General features: G+C 33.8%; 1 protein-coding gene across 1 annotated transcript; it reads right to left on the minus strand.

Moving 5' to 3' along the window:
• Positions 1–5,024: 5,024 nt before the first annotated feature.
• LOC128204803 (uncharacterized) lies at positions 5,025–9,352 on the minus strand. The gene is made up of 4 exons (XM_052906211.1): positions 9,002–9,352; positions 7,627–7,758; positions 7,050–7,171; positions 5,025–5,234 (listed from the first exon to the last, which is right to left on the minus strand). Exons 1-4 carry the CDS (start codon positions 9,321–9,323, stop codon positions 5,025–5,027), a joined length of 786 nt encoding a protein of 261 aa, XP_052762171.1. The 5' UTR covers positions 9,324–9,352.
• Between the last annotated feature and the right edge of the window lie 13,951 nt (positions 9,353–23,303).

Here is a 23,303-nt window from a genome sequence, read left to right on the forward strand (position 1 = left end):
GCGCGTACCGAATGCCTCAGTATTATTCTGCTATACATAAAGCCGATTCATCCGATCACATCCAAGCTATGCTGTTTTAATTATCCGAGTATGCATGACAACTTTATCACCGCTCTTGGCTTTTGGATACATAGAACATGAAATACAAAACGGACCCTTACTGTATAAACATCACAAATGTGTAGTAAAATATCGTAATGAGGCTAAGTAACGATCTTTTATCCCGAAAAAAATCAATGTCCGCCATCAGCGATTTTTTCGATACAGTGTGAGTTTTGAAATTTGACCGTGTTTTCGGTTTTAAATGACATTGCTATTTGGTAAACTGATGAGATAAGAAACATTGTAGACAGTTAATAAGAGGCCGCATAATAGCAAAATAATATTCTTAGCGATGAGACACAATTTAGGATAGGTTCAATGAATCAGTGTTGAAATATACTTTAACTAAGATTTATATATAACAATTAACATTTTGTTTGATTTAAGAATTATTTTGCTTACTATATCAAAACTAAAAATAATTGTATCGAGTCTGTCTTGCGTTCTATGCATCTTATTCCAATTTGGGACTCCAATTAAATCATGAATAGGATAAAAAAGGGAATGACGATAAGCTACTAGACACACCAAAAATGCATGATCTTAAATTAATTATGATGAACGCATATTTACAGTTGACTAGTTGTTTACTTAAACTCAAACAAGCATAACTTTGAAACATTGGACACATTTTAACAATGTGATACAGAGAAGTACATATTTTGTGACTGATAAGATAACTAGCATTCGCTTCAACATACTTCGTTAATTGTTTTCCTCAGTCGATCCCTTCACACTGTCAATTGCGTTATTCCTTTCAACATCGTTCAGTCGTCTTGTCACCTCCTCTAGTTTTAATGTTAAATCAATAACCAAACCTTCAAGCGAATCAATGTGTTTAATAAATTGTTGAATCAATGCGTTATCTGAGAAACTTTCAGAAAGATGTGTCCTTTGACAACTCGATGCACTTATCAATGCAATAAAAACGTAAAAACCTACAACGTGCATGATTGAAGACTACCTCCTTCAGAATGCAAACTATAATTGAGCAGAACAAAATTGATATTTATAATGAATGCCATAGAAAGATAAAAATGTCTCTCGCCATGTCTGGCCGTTATGTAAGGGAGTGACTTCATACTATATTTGCAACACGTCTCATGACCTGAAAAACTACTTACGCCTGTCTGGGAGTAACTGGAACAGATTACTTTTCTACACTTATCAAGCAGTATTCTTCATGTAAACCGTTACATTTATAAGACAAGAAACGCAGCCGGCTTAATATCTAAATAATCGAAATCGACACATTGAACGACTCAAATAATATTAAGAAAACTTTCAAAATGAACCCCAAACTCTAGGAGTCATTTAGAACGAACTTATATATGTTTTCAAAGAGTGCATACATATATTGTTGCATCAAAAATATTTAAAACAACTGAAGTTCAATGGGATGCCTGTCTATCATAACACTTTTAGGATTAGCCCAAGTGGTCTTGGCGAGAACAGATTCGATTCAGATACCATTTCTCTTCCTATCGTTCTCTCTCCCTCTCTCTCTATGTAACCATTATAAGTAACTTATGTATTCGCATGCAAATAGACATTGTCATAACTCAATTTTAACGATAGTCTGACACATTTCGGAGAGGGTCATTTTCTAATGTTGTCATAACTTGTTGCCCAACCCAATTGTACAATAATATTGTTTGTCGAAAATATGTATATCACGTGTGTTTATTATTTACAATATAATACGATTAGACTAACACATTTTCGTTTAATTTTCAAACGAATGCTACACACGTAAATATTATTCAATGGAAGAGTAACTAATACGAACATGTAAACAAACTGTAAATGTTAGTAACTTCACCACAATCAATAGCATTTCGGCGTGAATCTCCAAATGGGTTAAAAAAATCACAAAAGTAGATATGCTTTTTTTGTTCCACCATTAGTTACATGAATCTAATAATTGCATGTTTTTAATTGTGTATTATCGATATGATTCAACGTTAGTCAGTGAAAGGAAACATCAAAATCAAATTAATTTAATATATTAAATCCCGTATCACAGGTTTCGACGAGTTTTTTCAGTACTAAAACAGAAGAGGGTGTTAAGTTTAGCCGCATGCAAATATTGTGGCCAAGACAGTGTCCTTTCCGTCCGGATTTATTGTGGGTTTCTTAACTCCAAAACTAACCTCCATGAATGATGGTACTGGATCAATCAAAGGTGCATTGTAAACGACATAAAGGCAATACATTGTGGTGGCCAAGCCAGTGACCTCTCCGTCCAAATTTGTTGTAGGTTAACTAAACCTAAACCCAACTACCGGGACTAAGGCTAAGGGTCCATCGAAAGTGCATTGAACTCTGTTTTTCAAAGAAAGATGACCGGGCGAAATAATGTCCGTTTGTCATATGCATATGCTATGACTATTTTATTGATGTTTTATCTATTCGTTAATGAAATGAAATATGTTTTAACCATTAATGTAAACCATAATGATCTGCACTTTCCTGTTGTTGTTTTTCTGAAGTATCTTATATATATTGATTTCTTTTTTACGAGACCTGCTGACACAGTACAAATAATAACAAGATCATCATTTTGTTATGTATTTTATTATGCGATTAATTGCGATCCGAACATATCCGAAGATGATAAACGCAATCGTGGAAAGACAGTTCATTTAAGGAATGGAAAGGAACGTGAGGTGTAAACATATTAAAATAAATGCAACAATCTCATAACTCTTCTTTCTTTTTCATTAATACATGCTTTTAAAACGTTTTGCTCGTGTTTCTTAACTGAAGTGTAGTTATCACAAATAACATTAAAAAGGCATGAAATTTGGAGGAAACATGCAGTTTTCAATCATTTGATTAAAGTGTTATACAAGTTTCGTCAAAACCAACCCAAGCGACACATATATATTTGGTACATACTACACATGTTCTAACTGATCATTAAAGTTGATACACGAAAGAGAAGGAGATATCTAAAAACGGTTCGGTTTTTAGTAACGTTTTAACACCCTTCACACGGAAACATTTACCACGTGTTGGAGGTGTATATATTACTATATTTTAGCTCGGGCTTAAAGTCTTATTGCCATTACATTTACAAAAGTGTTATACATGTTATAACATATTAAACATTATGATGACGACCTACATATAAATCTGCAATTCTCCAACTTCATAATTGCCTTAAAAAACAGATAAGAAAATTAAAATCATGATAAGTGTTATGCCAGTGTTGTTATGGTCGTTAAAGGGTTTCGAAACAATACCATTTGCAAATTATAAATCATATCTATTTCCCGTAAGATATGAAATGTCTTTCAACGTATCATTGTGACAATTGACCTTCCTAGATAGCGATCATATTAACCATGTATTCAAATCCATCTTGAAAATACAAGCCTTAGAGACTGTTGCAATTTAAATTTGAAAACAAATATACATTGATTTTAGAAAGCATTTGCTTGACATTTGAGTTCAGGAAGAAATGTTTGTCTCGGGACAATAAACCAGTTGCTAAAAGCAATTATTGCAACATTCCGAGATAATTTGAGAAAAAGATGGATTTAGTTTTACATTCAGTTCGGGCTTCAAATTTTGCCTAAGTGATAGTTTTATGTTCAAAAATAATAAAACAACAACAAAGGATTGAAAAACATCGTTGTTATATTAATAAATAGTAGTCACTATATTATATGACGAGTCGAAAAAAAATAAGGCAAAGAAATAAAAAAGGCAACGTATCAATAAATTACCGGTGGTGATAGGATTCGAACACATTTGGATTGAAAGTCCAGTATGTTTAAAATGTTCATTACATTATATGTCTAGTATTACATTTTAGGTTCATTGAGTAACCCTGTTAAATACGGAGCCTTTGAACGTAACATGTTTCACAATGCGTATAAATCAAAAGCGGAGGCCATGTTGCTGCCAATGTCTATAAAATCAACCGTGTCGCCTTTATCGTCGATTTATTTACCAAAATAAACTGCTTTATCAGCTGGATTGAATAGATAAAGCCTTCTTAAAATGCCATCAAACAAACACCTCCCTGCTATTTACCAATGGTGTAAAATGACATGGTCACATTAACCGGAAACAATGTGCGTGCTTACAAATTTTTTTTTAGGAAGAAAATGACAATGATAAGAAAACATGTATATACTCATTAGATTTTACATATGGTGTTAATATGGACTGCACCGCAGAATTATCATTTCAATCAAGAAGGAAATGATTTTTTTTTATCGTTTGTGTACCATTCAGCTACAACCGTACAATAAGCAGCGTGCGTATACTGGAACGTCGTTTTAATTAATCTGCACCCTACTGTTGCACATTAAGAGCTCTTCCTTATTAAAGTTCTTACAGTTCTGATAATATAATTATGTATTATTAAGTCCAGTACCCGCAATAAGTGAGGGAAATATCTCAAAGATTTTATATCTTGCTGGACCAGAACTTTGCTGTCTTCCGTTCTGATGCAACATGGATGTTTTGAAACATTAACGGTCCTAAGCTTCAAAGTGAGCGAATTTTCTTAGGAGAAATGAGGCATACCTTTTATTGATTAAATGAATTTGGTTTGGACTTTATTTAAAGGAAATGCATTGTTAGCATATTAGGTGAAATGCTAGAAATGGCATTTTTCTGTATTGTCTGTTTGCATTTAAAATATAGGGAAATCAATAGATAGTGTTAAACCTCCAACAATTAAAGCTTCAGGTAAAAACAAACAGTCCGAATTCTGTTTTACCAGAAACATTCAATATATCGTATATTTAAATTATTTTCAACTTCCTGAATAAATATAGTGGTAGCTGGATCCACCCGTTATAATAACTGGTAATTAAATTAATGTTTCAATTCAGAACAAATAATTATTAACTTAAACACTTGACCAGAACAACTTTTATTCTTCATTGAACATCAGCAATCACTCATTTTCCTACAATTGGACCGTTATCTTCCGTTTGAACCAAGAGAGCACCAGTGAATGATGTAGAACGTTCTACTTGATCACCATGTATCCGATCTGCGGAACCTTCATGTGCGACCCAGACCTCGTCACCGCGGCTCATCATCAACACAGCCGTGTTGCTGCCCTGGTTGTCTTCAGTGTCGGTATAACTCTCAGCTACTGCTTCAACCTATGGAACACATATTAAACACACTGATATCAATACAGCAATATTCGATACGAGCCAGTAACATGATCCTGCAAAAGGACGGGCTAACATAAAAACGCCGTGTAGCTGCTTTGTTTGTCCTCCTTCATGTTGGTATAAGCCCCAGAACTGAAAAACAGTCATGTCCGATTATACAATAAATGAGTTTACAAGTGTAACTCAATCACAGAGAGCTTTAGCAGAATCTTAGAATTAACCCAGAAGCAGACTGCCTAAAACATAGGTTTTTATTCATCCAAATTGACAGCGATTCACGCACATTTAATATATTGTTTTGCTCAATGGATAGTTTAATGACATATGATAATACTTTCAATATCACAATTTTGTCATCAATATCAGAGTGTCCATCTAACACCGACCAGCAATCCTAAAGTGCATGTACATCAATACATGTAAACGTTATGACACTCCTTCCCTCAGTATGTGACCTATATAGATAATATTAATATGGTCAAGAGGTCATTTTGTTACTATAATGAAAAAACACTGCTAACGGCCGCCTCTATAATTATTTCATTTAAACAGAGGCTCAATATACACACTGCCCGACGTCAGCACAGTCAAGCATCAACACGACCTAATATAAACACGGTCCAACAATCAGCAGGCCCAAAGTTAACATAGCAAAACATGAACAAGGTCCAATGTACGGATGATCCAAGGTCAATATGGCTGTGCTGTTTCTTTAATTTTCCCATTGTCCGTACATCTCTCAGCTACTGCTTCAATCTATACTACATTATAAGACTTCTACACATTTTATTATATACAATTTTAACATGATCAAACATTGACAGAGTCCAATGTCAATACCACCTTGCAAACAAAAACAACAACATCAAGGCCAACATTATAGCCCTGATTGGCCTTCTTGCCATTTTAGAAAACTCTCACTTCCTGCTTTTATCTGTCTGTTTTATCTGTACAGATAGTAATTGAAGTGAAAGTTTTATTCAAAATCAATACATATTCATGCATAACAAACATCAATTTTGACAGATAAACATTTAACTACTCACTACATAATGAACTTATGGAAAGAATTAACTATTGATAACAAGATTATAACTAAGTAGCAGAAAGCGCAAAAGTATTAAAGGATTGGTGATTGCTAAAAGATTTACTGTGATCTATAATAGTCTCGTAAGGTAAAAACACCGTGTTTATGCTCATTTCTTTCAAATTAAACTCAGGTTTCTTCATAAGAACCATAGTTTTCGACATGTATTCATCCTTTTTGGTATATTAAAACACTATTTCTAAATGTGGTAAATTTCATTTTGGAATAAGAGTGCATCTTTAATACTTTTATTTTCTGCATCTTTTAGGCGACATTGTACCACTGCTTGACGTTTACATGAAATTGCAATATGAACATCGTTAAGTCAAACAATTTTCCTTATGGTTTTGGATTTTTTTCGTTATAATAAATTACCACAGTCATTCTTGTGTATTATGTTTCGCATTTGCATCGTGTAATAAAAGATGCCACATCTTGTTAAATCAAAACAGATCTGGAAACATATGACTATATTATCTCAGTGAACAATAGCATTATATGTCAACTATTAAAGTAGTGAATCTGATAAAAAAAACTCGAAAATCTTATCAACGAAAATGAGGGTTTTGTTTCTTCGCCTTAGCTATATAAAAGATTTGGACGGACACAATTAGTCGTTTTTCTTCGTAAACCGTTATGCATAGACACGTACAAGTGTTAAAATTAAGGCACATGTAATAAAACCTTTTATAATGATCGTAGCCAGATAATACCGTATGATTTCCGTTCATCATTAGTTTCGCCCATATATTGTAGCCGTTAAGTCCCTGCTGCTTTCGTGCGGTTACGGCCCAGGAAAAAAGGTACAGTCCCGGTACAGGAGCTCGGAAAATACCTGATCAGAGAGAAGTTCGACGGAGGCGGTTTTAGAATATTCGATATTTTCTTCATGATGTTTGGTCAAGGTTTAATCAGGAAAATAACAACAGTGAAAATATCACTCTTGATGATAGCAACACTACAATTGTGTACATATGCCTTTTGCTGTGAAACGAAATCTTCCACTTACATTAACAAATATCATGTAAATACATACAGACTACACAATTAAACCGCTGTCAAGCCTTTTAATATCTGATTGAATGATAATGACATAATCTAAAATGTTCAATTTCAGAAGTCGCTTTAAAACTTCAACATCGAAAAGACCGCTTTTTAAAATTCCGTTTAAAAAGATCGTGCCTTTGTATATTCGCGAACATAACACTACTATTCATGTGATCAAAGATATATACCACTGTATATAATTTAAAATTACTAATTATTTTAACTAAGCAGATTGGTTCTCACCAGTGTTGCTACTGTATCCCTGTCCTTCGTTGGTCACTACCTTGTTAAATACAACTGCCTGGTCTTTCCCGAGGGTGGACACGTGGTCGAGGTAGGAGGTGAATCCAACAATGCCCATGAGTTGTCTTTGACCTGATCCAAATACAATATGGGTTAATTAAATACTCAAGGAATGAATTGTGGGGCTGATGTCAATTGGGTTGGTCAATGTGTGTGGAGTCCGAAGGACTCCACGCGTACTTTGACCAACCCAATTGCGTTCATATCCCCGATAATGACATCAACCCGCAATTCATTCCTTATATTTACACCAATAGTTCATTATTTCATTCAAGAATTGTTAAAAAAGTACTTCATTTCATTTAAGAAAACCTTTCAGTAATCCGTTCTTACCCATTCCGTAAATAGAACGACCCGACTATAACCGGAAACATTTTTTTCAAATGACGTCGCAATAACGCGGGAAAAGATCAACCACTTGAAATCACTTTAAAACGTAAAATTGAAACACTTCTGGTACCAATATGTTTAAAATATAATAAACTTACACTTTTAAAAATGTTGATCTATATTTTACGGGACCTGCAGACACAATACAACCAATAACAAGATCAATTGCTTTCATGTATATTGTTATGCAATGAATTACGATCCGAACATATCCGAAAATGTTGCGTTCATCGATTGATGAACGCAATTGTCGAAAGGCAGTTCATTTGAGGAATGGAAGTTGAGGTGTAAATATTGTTCGTTATCACACTTATTTTTAAGCTAAATGTTTTATGTGAAATGCAACGAGCAGAATTGGTCTTTATTAAATGTTAAAATTGTCCGTTCTTGCAATTCATATTTTTTACATAAACATCAAACTACTATACATAGAAAATGTCTAACACTTTCAAAACGGCATTTATGTTTTGGCTACTGAGCATGTTTCTGAAGTTTTCATATGAACAATGCTAATAAACCTGCGTGCTATATCTATTCTATTTGCCAGTCAGGGGATGGGATCATGTCATAGTTCATGATCAATGTTTTACGGTTCATATGGACAGATGTATATAACCAGGCTCGAATGTTATTTTAACTACATTTTATCTGGATTTTTTTAGAATTGTATTATTCTGTTTAAACGTTTATTCAAGTTAAAGGCTGAATATAATTGTTGATCTATTTTATAACAAATAACACCAAACCGAACTGTTTGATGTCATTTTTTAACTGTGTGAACATTTTTAAAACGTAGTCACTTCATTTTTGATAACAATAGAAAATTTTGCAATGGCCATACACATGTAATGACTTTTCAATCTTAAACTTAAGTAAATGGAGAATATATCCGATAACGGTGTTAAGTAGATGTGAATGAAACTACCTCTTAAGATCGTAGCATCTTTCTGCGATCGTACCGGAAGTGAAACGGACACAGTATCTGATATTTCTTCATTCGATCCTTCTTCAACGTCCACAGCGTTTAGTTGTTCGACTTCACTTAGTCTGTTTGTCACTTTCTCTAGCTTTGATTTTAAATCCAAATTTTCTTGTTTTAAATCCTGAACAGAGTCTTTCAGCGAATCCACTTCTTCAATAAGTCGTTTTATCAAAGCACTATTTGAAAGAGATTCCGAAAGATCGGTGCTCTGACCATTTGATGCATATATCAATACAGTAAAAACATAAATATCTGAAACTTTCATAATTGGAGACTTTTTTCTAAACGTTTATATTAAACTGGTGAACAGCAGGACAAGACTGATCATAATAACATAGAAAGATAAGAATTCAGGTTGGCTAAATATGGCGCATTGCAGTGATTATCAAAGTACATTTGTATGAATCTTTATCATATATTTACCTTAGTTTGTATTGCAAAATTGTATCGGATGTCCAAAGAATTGAAACGTTTGTATTTTTCTGCGGATTGCATGCTCAGCTCCGAAGATTTTTAATTTGACAATTATAATTAAATGTTGGTAAAGTAAGGAAAGTTAAGCGCAGTTTAAACCCCTGGTAAACTCGAGTTCCAGTGAACTCGTGTTTCACTGATATTCAAACACAGTAGTCTCATCATGTATTGAAAACTGTGTTTGATACGTGTATGTTCTGTTTGTTGTGTTTATACGTTCTACATCCCTCGTTCAGCAATTTTGTTTGGACCCTGCTGACCTTTTTACAGGCTTTATTTAATTGTTTGTTTTAGTGTACGATCGTTATATATTTCACCGTATGAGCATCACAATTTATATTTTCACTTATAAAGTCACTTTCGGTGCTCAGGAGAATAATAATAATAATAATAATAATAATAATAATAATAATAATAATAATAATGATAATAATAATGATGATAATAATAATAATAATAATAATAATAATAATAATAATAATAATAATAATAATAATAATACTGATAATAATAATAATAACAATAATAATAATAATAATAATAATAATAATAATAATAATAATAATAATAATATTATTATTATTATTATTATAGATAACGCCTATGCTATTTGAGTGTTTCTTTTATTGTGAAGCAACAGTAAGTTGTAACCAGAAAGTTAAGTGTGAGTTGGTTTGATCATATTTGAAAACATGAAAGAAATAACCTTATTTGCAAAGTTCTGTCTGAATTAATATTTACAGTTATAAATGATATAACTATAAGGTAAAATATTCGACCACGTTATACCACCAGCTTTGAATATGCGAGAATTTATGTATAAGCTACAAACAAACTGAGTTATAAAATTCTTAGCATATTTAAATTTATTGCGACAACATTTTAATTGGCAATATATGTATGCTAATTCTTTAGCTTTGTTTCCTATTTCATAATGGTAAAGGAAATTACAGACATGATGATGAAGTGTAACAACAGTGTTGTTATGGAACAAATGATGGTTTTAGATCAATTTTTCTTTTGCAATTTGCAATTTCGCTCTAAGAGTAATTTTCACATGATATCAAACTTCTTTCTTAAAGCTTTAGGTGTGTCATTTTACCTTTATATATAGCAACACTATTTATCAAGCAAACCAACCTGTAACACTAGCCTGACAAGACGGATAAGGTGTATCCATTATATTCACTATCATAGTTGTTTGATCTAGGTTTGTTTATCCTGAGTTTGCACCACATGACATCTATGGTAAACAGGAAACGTCGTTCCATTTTAGGTAGATTATTAATGTCTTGAGGAGGCATGATTTTCATTCGCACGAAGACCATGATCACATAATGCGTACAACCCTAAAACGCGTCACGGTGTATTTTTCATGTCAATATTGCAGGAAATTGTAAATAAAATACCCTGCAATGCATAAATATAGACTTGAATTAACCGACAGTGTATAAGGGGAGATCAGTCAACCCTCCATACAACGTTTGGGAGTGAATGTTTCGGAACTTTGGAGAAGAAGGCGCCCGACCTATGATGAGAGCAATTATTGCAGTTGTGACACATTTAACGTAAAATCCGTGATGTGCCCCTAATTAACAAATATGAATGTAAGAAGAAAAAAATCCCAAAGCATTAGCTTGAGATTTTATTAACACTTCCATTGTGCAAATGTTCCAATAAGTAACGAACATTTAATTTTCAGAAATCCATGAGAATTTTCTTATGATATTGTGTGTTCCTTGAAGAATATAAATATGCTTGGCTTTCATTTATGTTCACTTTGTTGAAGTATTTGTTGCTGTCACTGCATTAACCTCCATTTATTTAATTGCAAAGTAGTTGTTTTACAGTGTCGTTTTATACTTGGAAATATGAATGAGAACTCCCTAGCATAGCAAGCCAAAATCAAACATGTACTGAGGTACTTTGCCTGTGTTTCTTAGACTTACATATTACCATTGGTCCAAACGCATAATTTTGTCCACACATTCCTTCCAAACAATGCAGCCTACTTATGCACATGATCAAGACCGAGTAAAGAACTCGGAATAGGGAGTAAAAATAAATCACTGATACTTTTTAATAAAAAACTAAAACAATGATACGCTTCCTGCCCTCTATTAGGTACGGTGGTGTAAATGTAGCATGACTTCCACGACTAAGTATGTCTTGGTAACAACTCACTTTCTCGTTCCCATGGATAGATTATGTCGTGGGCATAACTATATATACATCTGAAATGTTCATGTAATTAAGTAAAACAGAAATAAGCACGTTTTTTTATTTGTCTAAAAGATGATTGCTGCAAGATCGCTTTTTCGAAAATGGAGTTGGAGAATAACCAATCGTGGTTATTTTTTAACAAGTAGTTAATCGAATCGAAGTTCGAGAATCGCTGAAACAGTAAACATGCATCTATTAATTTCGTCGTTTTTTGTTCCTTATAAGCCATGCCTGTTTTTACTTTTAGATCGCTGTTCATGCTTATTATCACATTAAGATGACATATATTTTTAACATACATTGATCGTGTTCAAGCCGATCATTTGTCCCCAGCGGGCGGGATCGGTTTTCCACATATGGCTATATGGAGATATGTGGTCACCAGGGAGTGGGATTTGTTTTCCATATATGGCTGAAATAAAACAGGTCGCCACAAGGGAGCAGGGAGAGATCCCCGAAAATGGCTTTTCTGTCATCGTTTTGTCGGAGATTGAGCTGCTGTTATTTTTATTGTGCAGGCTTGTTCATTGGGGGATTAGTTATATAAGTCGTACACCTCCAGTTGTTGAGACTTGTTGAGAATATGTTTGCCATTGAGGGTGGGGTCATTATTAAATGGTCAAGGCATATTAAAGATACAAACTTGATTAATGCTCTATTATTTTTAGATATTTAATTTTTTTCTTCAGTGAGCTGCCTTAGTTTCATGGAAAAAGGACATTATTGGTATCCCGAAACATATACATTTCAAAAGTTTAAAATATTGACAGGGCATGGCTAAATTTGGAAGTGTAACATAATATGTTTATCATTTCTTTACCTATTTGTTGAGTGTATGCTCCCTGCCAACCAACATTTGCAACAACACTTCAATTATGGATAATTGGCTCAGAACGTATGTATGTTTTTGCGATAACCGAATTGTCAATACGCAAAACAAACCCTGTGTTGCAGCAACACGTAATACGTGAATTGTTTACTATCATTTCGTCTCTATATGGTAAAAAATAGCGAATGCTTAGGTTGTTGTTTTGTTGGAATCCATCCATGTATCATAGTCTCCGGAAACAGTTATTTCGGATATCATTCGAAATTTATACTGATCCCTGACAATGTAGTTTTAAACTATATTTTGTTGAGTGTTTGAGGAATGCTTTGTAGCTATATTTCCGGCCCCGTCTCCCGAATATATTTAGACGTTATTTCAACGAACCCACCAACGACTGCAAGGACACTCGTAGGCTATAACATACCCGAATACTTTTCTCCGAAAAATAATAAGCTTGAAATAAACAATTAGTGGTTATTTCTTTGCAATCGTCAGCGGTAATGGAGAGTTGCAGGCACTGTGCCGGACATATTTGTCATAAAACATCAAAAATCTGTCTGCCTCAACCCCCAACCGCGTTTCGTGCGATCTAACTTTGAGATGTAGCTCTTGTCACCCTATGTTGAAACACCTATTGAGATGCAGGCACATTCCATGTGTAGTCTCAAGAAAGCTCTTCTCATGTGTGGGCCTACGAATCCCCCCCCCCAAAAAAAAAAAAATGCATATAGTTAATGGTTTTGAAACATATGTAGTCCTGAAACAATAAAATAGTTTAAAATTAATTTTTGACATATTTTTGACATTGTTTTCAAGTTTCGTGAGTTTGAGAACTGTTTATAGTGTTGAGTTGCCGCATCCTTCAACGGCATTGTAATTCATGTTATCAAGAACCAACATTTATTCCTAAATTTGTAATTCTGTGAAGCTAAGAGTTTTTGTGAACCTACATCTTTGCTATGGGGACGATGCTAATCTTTAGAATTGCCAGTGAGTATTCCCTGTTGCCACGTATTGACGTTGACGTACGACTCGGTTAGTAGCTTCCTTCGGAATCTGTTAACATTTGAAACATAGCGTAGTTGTAGTGCTTAAAGGAAGTCACGTAAATTGTGGAATAGAAACCTCAGGGGAAAAATATTTTCTAAGTTAAAGAAGGGTTTGCATATAGATGCCAAAAGTAAACCTGTGTTACAAATAACTTGCACAAAAAAACAACAACAATGTGTATACCTTTCCAAAGCTTGCCATTGAAGTTGACGGTTTTGTAGTGCGGGATTTGAATAACAAGAAAGGTCCAACGCATGCAGCTGACAAAACAATGATTCCGATCGTGTCATAACTGCAGATATTCAAGCTTTTTATTAAACTGTTACTGAGGACCCGATCAGTACTGATTATGTTTCATTTTGCCAATTTAATTTGGTACATATTTAGACCAACAACAACATGTTTAATATTTCATTTGATGTTTTATTTTGTTGATATATTGGATGGCTTACTTTGGATCCGATCTATGATGGGCCCCTTTAAGTGCATATTAAAAATGATCCATAACAACACAAAACAAGATCAATGTCAAAATTGCGACAGAGTTTGACCCCTTCACGAATGACAAATTATCAGACACTTCTTTTGAAAAGAACACAATGCAACGAAGGACAACTATTGCAGACCTCCCATAAGTGCATGAACGAATTATGGAAACTTGTTCTTCCTCATAAACTATAATGATGAAGCCATTATAAAATATATGATTATCACTATCTTTTAAGCCAGTGGCCACAGGCATTGATCAGTAAAACAATGATAGTAACAGGCATGAACCAAGTGACCAAATATTAACCAACTCCTTGTTTAATGCACAGTGACCAGTGTCAAACAACACTATATGCAAATATCAAACCATCAAAGTAATAAGTATTACTCGAAGGCAGACTTTTAAACCATGTCCCGAATAGGCATTTTCATGACTTAGCATTTGTTGTCTGTACTTATTTGGTAAAATCATGTCGTTATTAAGTTGTTTTTTTAAGTAATTATTCGGCAATTCTACCAATTTTTTGAGTCATAATGGTTATTCATGGCTTTGCAACTTTTGTTTGAGCAATGGTCATTGCTCGATTATAACTTTTTACATTCATCATAATAGCCCTTTAATGGAAGAGATTTCTATCGAAAACGCATATCAGCATATGTTTTATGCATTAACAAGTCCACAGTGTACAAATTACATATTATTCGCATAATAACAAAAAAAGTCTTTTGGTTCTTGAATCCTAAATGGCAGATCGTCTTTCACGAACAATACATTGTATTTATTATTTGAGAGATCATGGTCATTCTATTATGCATCTCGCTTATACAACTTGAAGTTGGAAGGGATTTCGAGTACATTGGACACATTTCAGGTACGTTCCTAAAATTCGTCTTTCGAGCGTAAAACAGAACGCGGAATATGAGTAAATCTGTCTTTAGTGAAAACAAATCTTATAAGAATGGAGAAATCAACAACATGGCAAAGTAGGGATATTATTAAATATCCATCGATCTGATAACAGGATAATTGTTTATGACCTTAGTGATATAGTTAGTATTTGTGCAAATTTCGAGGACCGAAAATAAATCCAGGACCCAGCATGCAAATGATATGTCCGTTGTTCGATAAGATCTTCAACCAAAAAGAAATAAGGAATACAAAAATATGATAAAGAAATATCCAAATTCACCACCATGATTTACTTAAAACATGAATACACTTTCTCAAGTAAAAGTAGTCCCGTACTTGAAGCTGAATAAGTTGGTCACGTATACACCCATTTCCTTACTTTCCATGTGCATCATCGTTTCATTCGGGGAAACGTCCATTCAGCCTTATTTTATTTATATCATCATACATATTAAATCTGTGGTCAAAAGTAGCCATACAATGTTGCTATAAACACTATGCCATAGCAAAACAAACCAGATCAACCCACATTAAACCGGAACAACTCCTTAGGATCGGATCGGTCGTTTTCTCATATATATGTTTGTAGTGTCGTAGTGTGGTCTGTAAAAAATTGTCTTGCGAAATTAGGAAACTGCGCATAGGCTCAAGAAGCATAAGCGACAAAAGGTATAATAAGAGAGGGATGCGTAAATAAAACAAACATGTATTCGTCGGTATCATAAACCCATTGCAAAATTTATCGTGCAGAATTCACTCGAAGAGTGAATGAGGGTCGGATCCAGGAAAAGACGAACGTTTTAAGCACAACATTTGGGCATGCACCCCTCCATCAGAACCGAAAAGTGAATAAGTTAAATTGTTGGCAGGGGTTCGTGGGTACTTCCCGAAGAAAAGTTGATCAATTTCTAGTCCGAAATGGTGCATTTTGAACGTAATTTACTACTTTTTTCTCCGATATTGACATAAAAGTAAACTTGGACAACTTTAGGGGTGGATAGTGCGAATGCCTTCGGCCCTGATATTATAGGGTGCTATATGAGGTAACATAAATGAAAATAATAATAATCAGAATTAATTGTTTTTGAACTGAAATACAAAGGAAGATAATTTTAATTTTCTGTTATGACTGGCTTATAAACTGCTTTTAAAGTTATGTTTTCTCGCTGCCTCCTACCGATAGCGAAATGATAGCACAATCTATTTACAGTGTGGCTCACAAATTATGTTTTGCTTTGAAAATAATGATTGAACAATATTTGTTGCGTGACCATCAATCAGTAAAGGAATTTTCCATGGTTTGTGTGTGCGTGTGCGTGTGTGTATGTGTGTGTGTGTGTGTGTGTGTGCGCGCGCGCGCGCGCGTGTGTGTGTGTGTGTTCTTTGAATAATGATTAAATTATTAGATTAGCTTTTTCTCCCAATAATAGACTTACAAGACCAAAAAAATATACGTGTATGTCCACATATCATTGTTCTCTCTCAAATTAAATCACGTTTACTTGGGCATTGTATTTGCTTAAATTTTGTTAATAAAGTTTTTTCTCTATAAACAAAAAACTGTTGTGTGTGCAACTTGAATTTTGCCAATTTTATTGCTGAGATTTACGCTTTGCAATCTTTCTCCACGTTATGCTAACAAATCGAAGAATGATCCATAACGCGGCTGCCGTTCAAACAAGTGATAAACAACACAGGCATGGAAATGAAACTTTATTTATTGTTAACGATTTTAGAGTTCCGTACGATTGGATCGAAGTCTTAGACAGAACATTATTTATATTGGCGTTTTTAGAGCGATAATCAAAGTTCAGAGACGGTGGCGTTTATTTTGTTAGTTTTATTATCTTTGAGCGTCTAATTGTCTTTAACGATGTGTTATTAAACGACAACAAAGCCATGCTCAGTTTTTTTTCGTGTTTAGCCCATATGATTTTAATGATCAAAACAAAAGCATGCACTATTATTTAGGTACAGCTAAAAATATAAGCTACAAATTGGCGTTTTTTTAATTTAGGAACTTGTGGCCCCGTATTAATCAAAACAAACCATTATAAGTATTTCATTCAGTCCATTGGCAAGTTAATATAAAGTCCAATATAAATCTACGATTCTTATGTTTAAATTTATTTAAATCCAATGTGATTTTCGAATACAGTCACAGTTCATGTGTGGTTTAACCGGCTTACGGTATCACACTTTGATATTTTCACTGTTTGGAATAGTTAAAATATCGTGATATATTTTACTAAAAGACCTCATTAAACATATAACAAATTAATGTCACGAGGATCAAAGGTTAAAAATTATCAATCAACTTTCATTATTCAAAGAGCAGATATTAACCTCACCTGCAATGAATAGCGAGTTATGAGTTTCCAATTCCACAATACTTTGATGACAATGTTATTGTAGTGTCATGCGTATAGTATCGTATCTGTTGTGGATGACGCTGTGGATTATTCATATAATGGGTATAATTGCACTGTCACTCGAATAATTGGTTTGTCATTCAAATGAGACCTAATTCAATGGCAAATGATGGAATGATTTCTCTAATAATGTTGAGAGACGATTCTATATTAGTTCTTTGAGGTGTGATGGACGTCAATAGTTATTTGTCTGATACTGATAGAAGAGACAAAGTGATACCACAAAAGTACGAAATATAAAAGTCTCATAATAACAATTCATGATATAGGGATAGTCCGTATTATTAGCTTTAGGACTGGCTCGTGAAGAACTCGTTATACGTGACGTTGCGTTTAATAAAATAAGAGAGCACCACAGGCGGACGACAAATGCTCATTTATACGTCCTACAAGTCGATAAAAGGGAAAATAACTCTAAAACTGATTTTAGCAGGGAATGCGGCTTTTCAAAGCATATGCGCATGCTCATTTCAAAATTACTTTGCAGTGTGTTTCGTGTGAATAGATATTTAAAGGAAGGCTTTGCACATAAAATGTTTAGATAAATTCTTTATTTTAACAAGAGTTTGAAGATTTGTTTTTAATTGTAGTTATAAGTGCATCAACACATGTATCTTTTAAAGAATAATTACTTGTTATTTCAGCTGAAATGATAAGAAGTTTAACCCTTCCAACCGATATCAGTCAATACATGCTTTTCAATAAGCCTTGCATTCGCATTTGAATAGAAGTAGCATTTTCTGCTAAAATGTTTTCCTAACGCACTGATTAATTCTAGGCAGGATGAATACGAATTCGTTTGCATTAAATGGAAATCCAGTGATCGGTGGGACGGCTCGAGATTGATGAGGAAAATTGAAAATGACACCGGAAGTTTGATTAAGAATGCAAAAAAATAAACAAACTGCACTCACTGATAAAGCGTTATGCATACTGATTACTCCCTGTCACGTGCTCTAAGTTGGTTGGTTTCGCAAACGAATTCAGTAATAACAAGTGTGGGACATGTGTCATTTAAACACTACTCATATTCACATTATTTAATGAATTAAAAGAGTAAGTATATTCAAGGCTTACAAGGCAGATTTGGTATGATGTTCATCGTTTCAAACAATTACTGCATCATATCTTTGAAAAGTTTTTGCAGCAGGTACTCTGAATTATATTCCCTTTGTCTGCAGATAGAGTCAGGATCCCTAATCATAGAAGTACTTGGGGTTTACCTATTAGTTTATTTTTATTTATATATTATTAAGTTTCCTCAAGTTAAGGCATACTTTGATAAATTTATCATTTACATTTTTACTTCATTCGGGATTGTTGGGATAAGAGTGAGGTTGTGCACACAAACCCCTAGTAAATTTACATTTTACTGACCGTTTCAAGATGGTTCCTAACAATCCTTGATAAACACACCTATTTTTTTTATAAAGTATATATGAACTGTGTTGTTTGTGGATTTTTGTGCTGTTGTTCCATGTTTCTGGTTTGTGATTGTTTGTTTTTGTGTTCTATGTCTTTGGCGTTTACCATGTGCCATTAAACGGGTTTTATGTTAAAACGTTCGGCTACTAAGCTTGTTTCTGTAGTTTTTCATATAAATGTTACTACATATAGCTCAATTTGTATTGCTATAATTGGTGTAATAATATTTCTAAATTTGAACAAAGGGGGAACTGTTATTATTTCATTATTATGTCTCCTCAACGATGAAGGAAGACATACTGTTTGTGTTTCTATTCTTACTTTCTTTTAACCGTTTTTTCTCGGGTTTTGATACGTTGCAACATTAAAAAAAATAATAAAGATGACTATATAACATTTAACAAAGTACAAGAATCACAACTCGTGGTCACATTGTTGCAGATAAATCTCCCCTACTTTGTAATTTGTTTTGGTTGTTTAGGCAGCAACCAAATACTGTCAAGACCACAGTTTGAAAACATTTTGAAGAAATTGATTGAATCCTGTGACAGATACAGATGACATTGTGTAATTGTAAACCGCTCAATAATGAAAACGCTCGGACACTTGCAAAGTAATCTTCTCTTGTTTACTAAAAATCTATGTGAAAGAATTAATTGAGACTCGATAGAAGATTATTTTTTCAAACAAATTGAGCACGCCTCCTGCACACACTTCAACTTCCTGTCCGAGTTTAACTTTACTCTAACGTATCGTACAGTAGCGAGTATGTGTTCGATATACAGAAGTTCCAGTTGATACTTTATTCTAACATAGTTCAGTTTATGAAATGAATTGCACAAGACTATAATCAAACACGCAACACTGGTGATATTGGGACCAATCACGGTCTAACCTGAAGTCATGTTGTGTACGGCCATTACAAAGAAGCGTAGATTTCGCAACACAAAGTGAATTTAGATATTTTAAAGATGCGCCCTTTCTCCAAAATAAGATGTACCACAATAAATACAATTGTTTTAATTTACCGAAAAGGGTGAATAGATATCGAAAAAATGGTTCTTATGAAAAATACCGTGTTCATTTTGAAAGTAAGGTGCAGAAAACATGGTATTTATACCTTATGAGACGATCGTTGATCATTGTTATCTTTAAGGACCCACCTGGATCCAAATTTTATACTTGTGCGTTTTCCGCTTTTAAAATACACTCTTGTTATAAATAATAAAAACGTTCCATACATGCATTATTCAGTAGGTACCAATGCTCAAAATGTGTGTTTGTAATAGATGTGTATGTATTGATTTTGAATACGAGTGTCACCTTAAAGGTATTAAAAAAACAAAAAGAAAAAAAACTGTCTGCTTGTTAGTGCTATCAAATGAATTTCAAAAAATAGTTGATGATTTAATAACATCTAATCATATAAAGTAGTTTTCTCGTGACTCGCCTAAAAAACTTATGTTTACTATTAATTCCATATAAATCGTCATAACCCTTTATAACATTAACCTCATTTTTGGAAAAAAAATAATAATGACTAAGTAAATGAATAAGTATATAACTACCGACCTTAAAATAAATTTTTAACATTTACCTCATTTTTGAAAAAAAAAACAATAATGAAAAATATTTACCTACCGACCAAACCATACTAAACATACATAAGTCTTGAAAGTAGAAACAAGTTATATAACAAGCCTCAGATATGCCTCGAAGTGAAATGTAATTTCAATGTGAATAAATTTCTGAAAGGTACATTCTATATGACGTTTGAGATATTTGATAAAATAAACAGATATAATGTTAAAGAGTAACGTGTCTTTATAATCGGTATGTCTAAATATATTTTTCGACTAAAGAAAACACAAGGTAGGTTATGTCGCGATGAATCAAAACATAGTACCAATCTAATTTGTATTATATTTATGAATGAAAAAGAACTAATGTATCTAAATATGTCACAAGTTCACAACATATTTACAAATGTTATATTATTTACTTACACAAGCAATTTCAGTAGCATTTATAAAATTTAAGGACGATAAAAATGTATCGTCTTTACACAGCTGACCGTAATAAACATCTAACAAAACACACTAATTTATATCATCACATATCAGAGGCGTACAATCGAAACACCCAACGTTCGATTAAAATTTCACAAATTTACTGAAATGATATGGACACACATAACCTTTCTTGTACAGTAAACAGATGATATTTTGTCAATAATGTTCCACCGACAATAACGTTTTACTGCAGTTGCGTTCAATAAACATTCAATTGCGTATCCGCAACGTGAAATGCTCCGTGGCACCCTGAACATTGTGCAAAACACAATGTAGTTTGCGTGTATCTCTCGTCAATGTCAGAAAGTCCACTTGAATGTTCTAACGATTCCTTCTGCATCAAAACGTTTGCACACTATTACTTCATCGATCGTAAGTCGTTGATCTCATTGACGCCTGTTTGGTCATTGTTGATCCAAGTCTACGACACTGTATGTATGAATCCGTCCGTTCATGGCGCGAAAATCGGCATAGCAATATGCGCACCAGAGCTCGCCTAAAGCACCTGCCGGTGATGCTGTACAAAAAGAAATTAATACAGTAGTTCATGTAAAAGAATGTCCTTGAAAAGGCCAGCCATGCCATTTGTGTCTCACCGTGCTTCTCAAGAAATCGGAATCTTATCCAAATTACAGTAAATGGCAGGTTAAAAAGAACAAAGCAAAACGAAATGGCTATGAGAATTACGGTAAATTCCAGCTTGATTTTGGTGTGGGCTTCTTCGGCGAACAGCTCACTGTGCTCTTTATTACGTAAGAAAAGTTTGCGAACTATCAAAATGTTCAGAGCAGTTATTATAGTAAATGGGATGAGTGTTATGCAGATTGAATAAACGGTGTCTAAGACAAACGACACACTGGCAAACTCTTCCATGCTAGTGCAAAGTACCAAACCCCATTTTGTAGTCTCTCTGGTTAGTACGGGTTTATACAAAACCGATACCACTGCGATAGCAAACATTATAAAAATATTTCTTTTTGCACTTCTTCTGGACCGCTTCAATGGATTACAGATAGCGGTAAAGCGCTCGATTGTGAAAATAACAATGATCCAGCTTGACATTATCCTTGATATATATGACAAGTATGTCAATAACTGGCACATCCCGTCGTTATCCAAGAATTCAATAGACGCGTTCGGGATCTGGTGTTTGAGACCCCGTCTCAGCCATTCAGCTAACACGTAGAACATCAAAGTGCAAGTATCAGAGAGTGAGAGTGCTGCGAGATAAGAGCTTGCTGACAGTTTCCGCAATGTTTTCGTCAAAAATACCGCAAACGACAAACAGTTCCCTGCCAAACCAATTACCAAAATCAGCGGCGTCGTGTAGAAAAACATTTGCTCGCTAAGAGTGAAGAAGTAGGAATGTTGACGCCCACGGCTGTTATCCCAGGAAATGTTTGTGCAGTCAGGCAGTGAAATATTTCCCCCTGATGTTGTGTTTGTCAAACATGGAATCTTAATTTCACTCAGGTTTATCTGTTGATAAAATAACAAACGCTGTTATGATATTAATATTGAGGAAAGTTATACTTAAAGAAGCATCTATAGAAAAAAGCTTTCTCCGCTGTTCTTTGATTATTACATTAGATTTTGTTTTTATTCAAAGCGTTAAGCGAACAATGTTTTATTAACGTTTTCTTCTGATGTTGTGTTTGTCAAACATGGAGTCTCACTCAGGTTTATTTGTTAATGAAAAAACAACAACGCTGTTATGAAATTTATATTGATACAGAAAACTAATCAGTCATATTTACAGAAGCATGCAGCGAAGAAATGAGATCTCAGCTGCACTTCGAATATTACATTAGTTTGTGTTTTTATTAAAAGCGTAAAGCTAACAGGGTTTTATCAATGTTTCCTTCTGTTCTGGTGTGTTCTAAAGCAAAGAATAGAAATTAACTTGTCAGGATATGTTAATACAGGGCCAATATTCAATTTTTTCATGATTAGTACGTTAATGTTCATATAACACATTCCTCTGATTACCCTTTCTAGGAAATTTTAATAGCTTTGTATCGGAAAGTTTTCGTGACAAAATCATACGCATGATTTGATCATTTCTAAACTTAAAAAATTATTTTTAAAATATTTTCACTTCAGTTGTATTGAAAATTAGTATAATCTATCACAACGTGCAATGCTAACATACTGACCTTTTGAATGTCAAAATCGTCAAGGAAATCCATTATGTCAAAGGCAAGATGCGGTTCCACGCTACCTGAAACAATATTTCTTTAAATGTAGGGTTTTGTTCGAATCACAATGTGTTCAAATTACTCGTAAATGACATTTTCAACAGCTTCCAGTTTAGGAAAAACGTTTGAAGATAACATAATTA

Source organism: Mya arenaria, chromosome 10, assembly GCF_026914265.1.
Source record: "Mya arenaria isolate MELC-2E11 chromosome 10, ASM2691426v1".
Taxonomy (NCBI): domain Eukaryota; kingdom Metazoa; phylum Mollusca; class Bivalvia; order Myida; family Myidae; genus Mya; species Mya arenaria.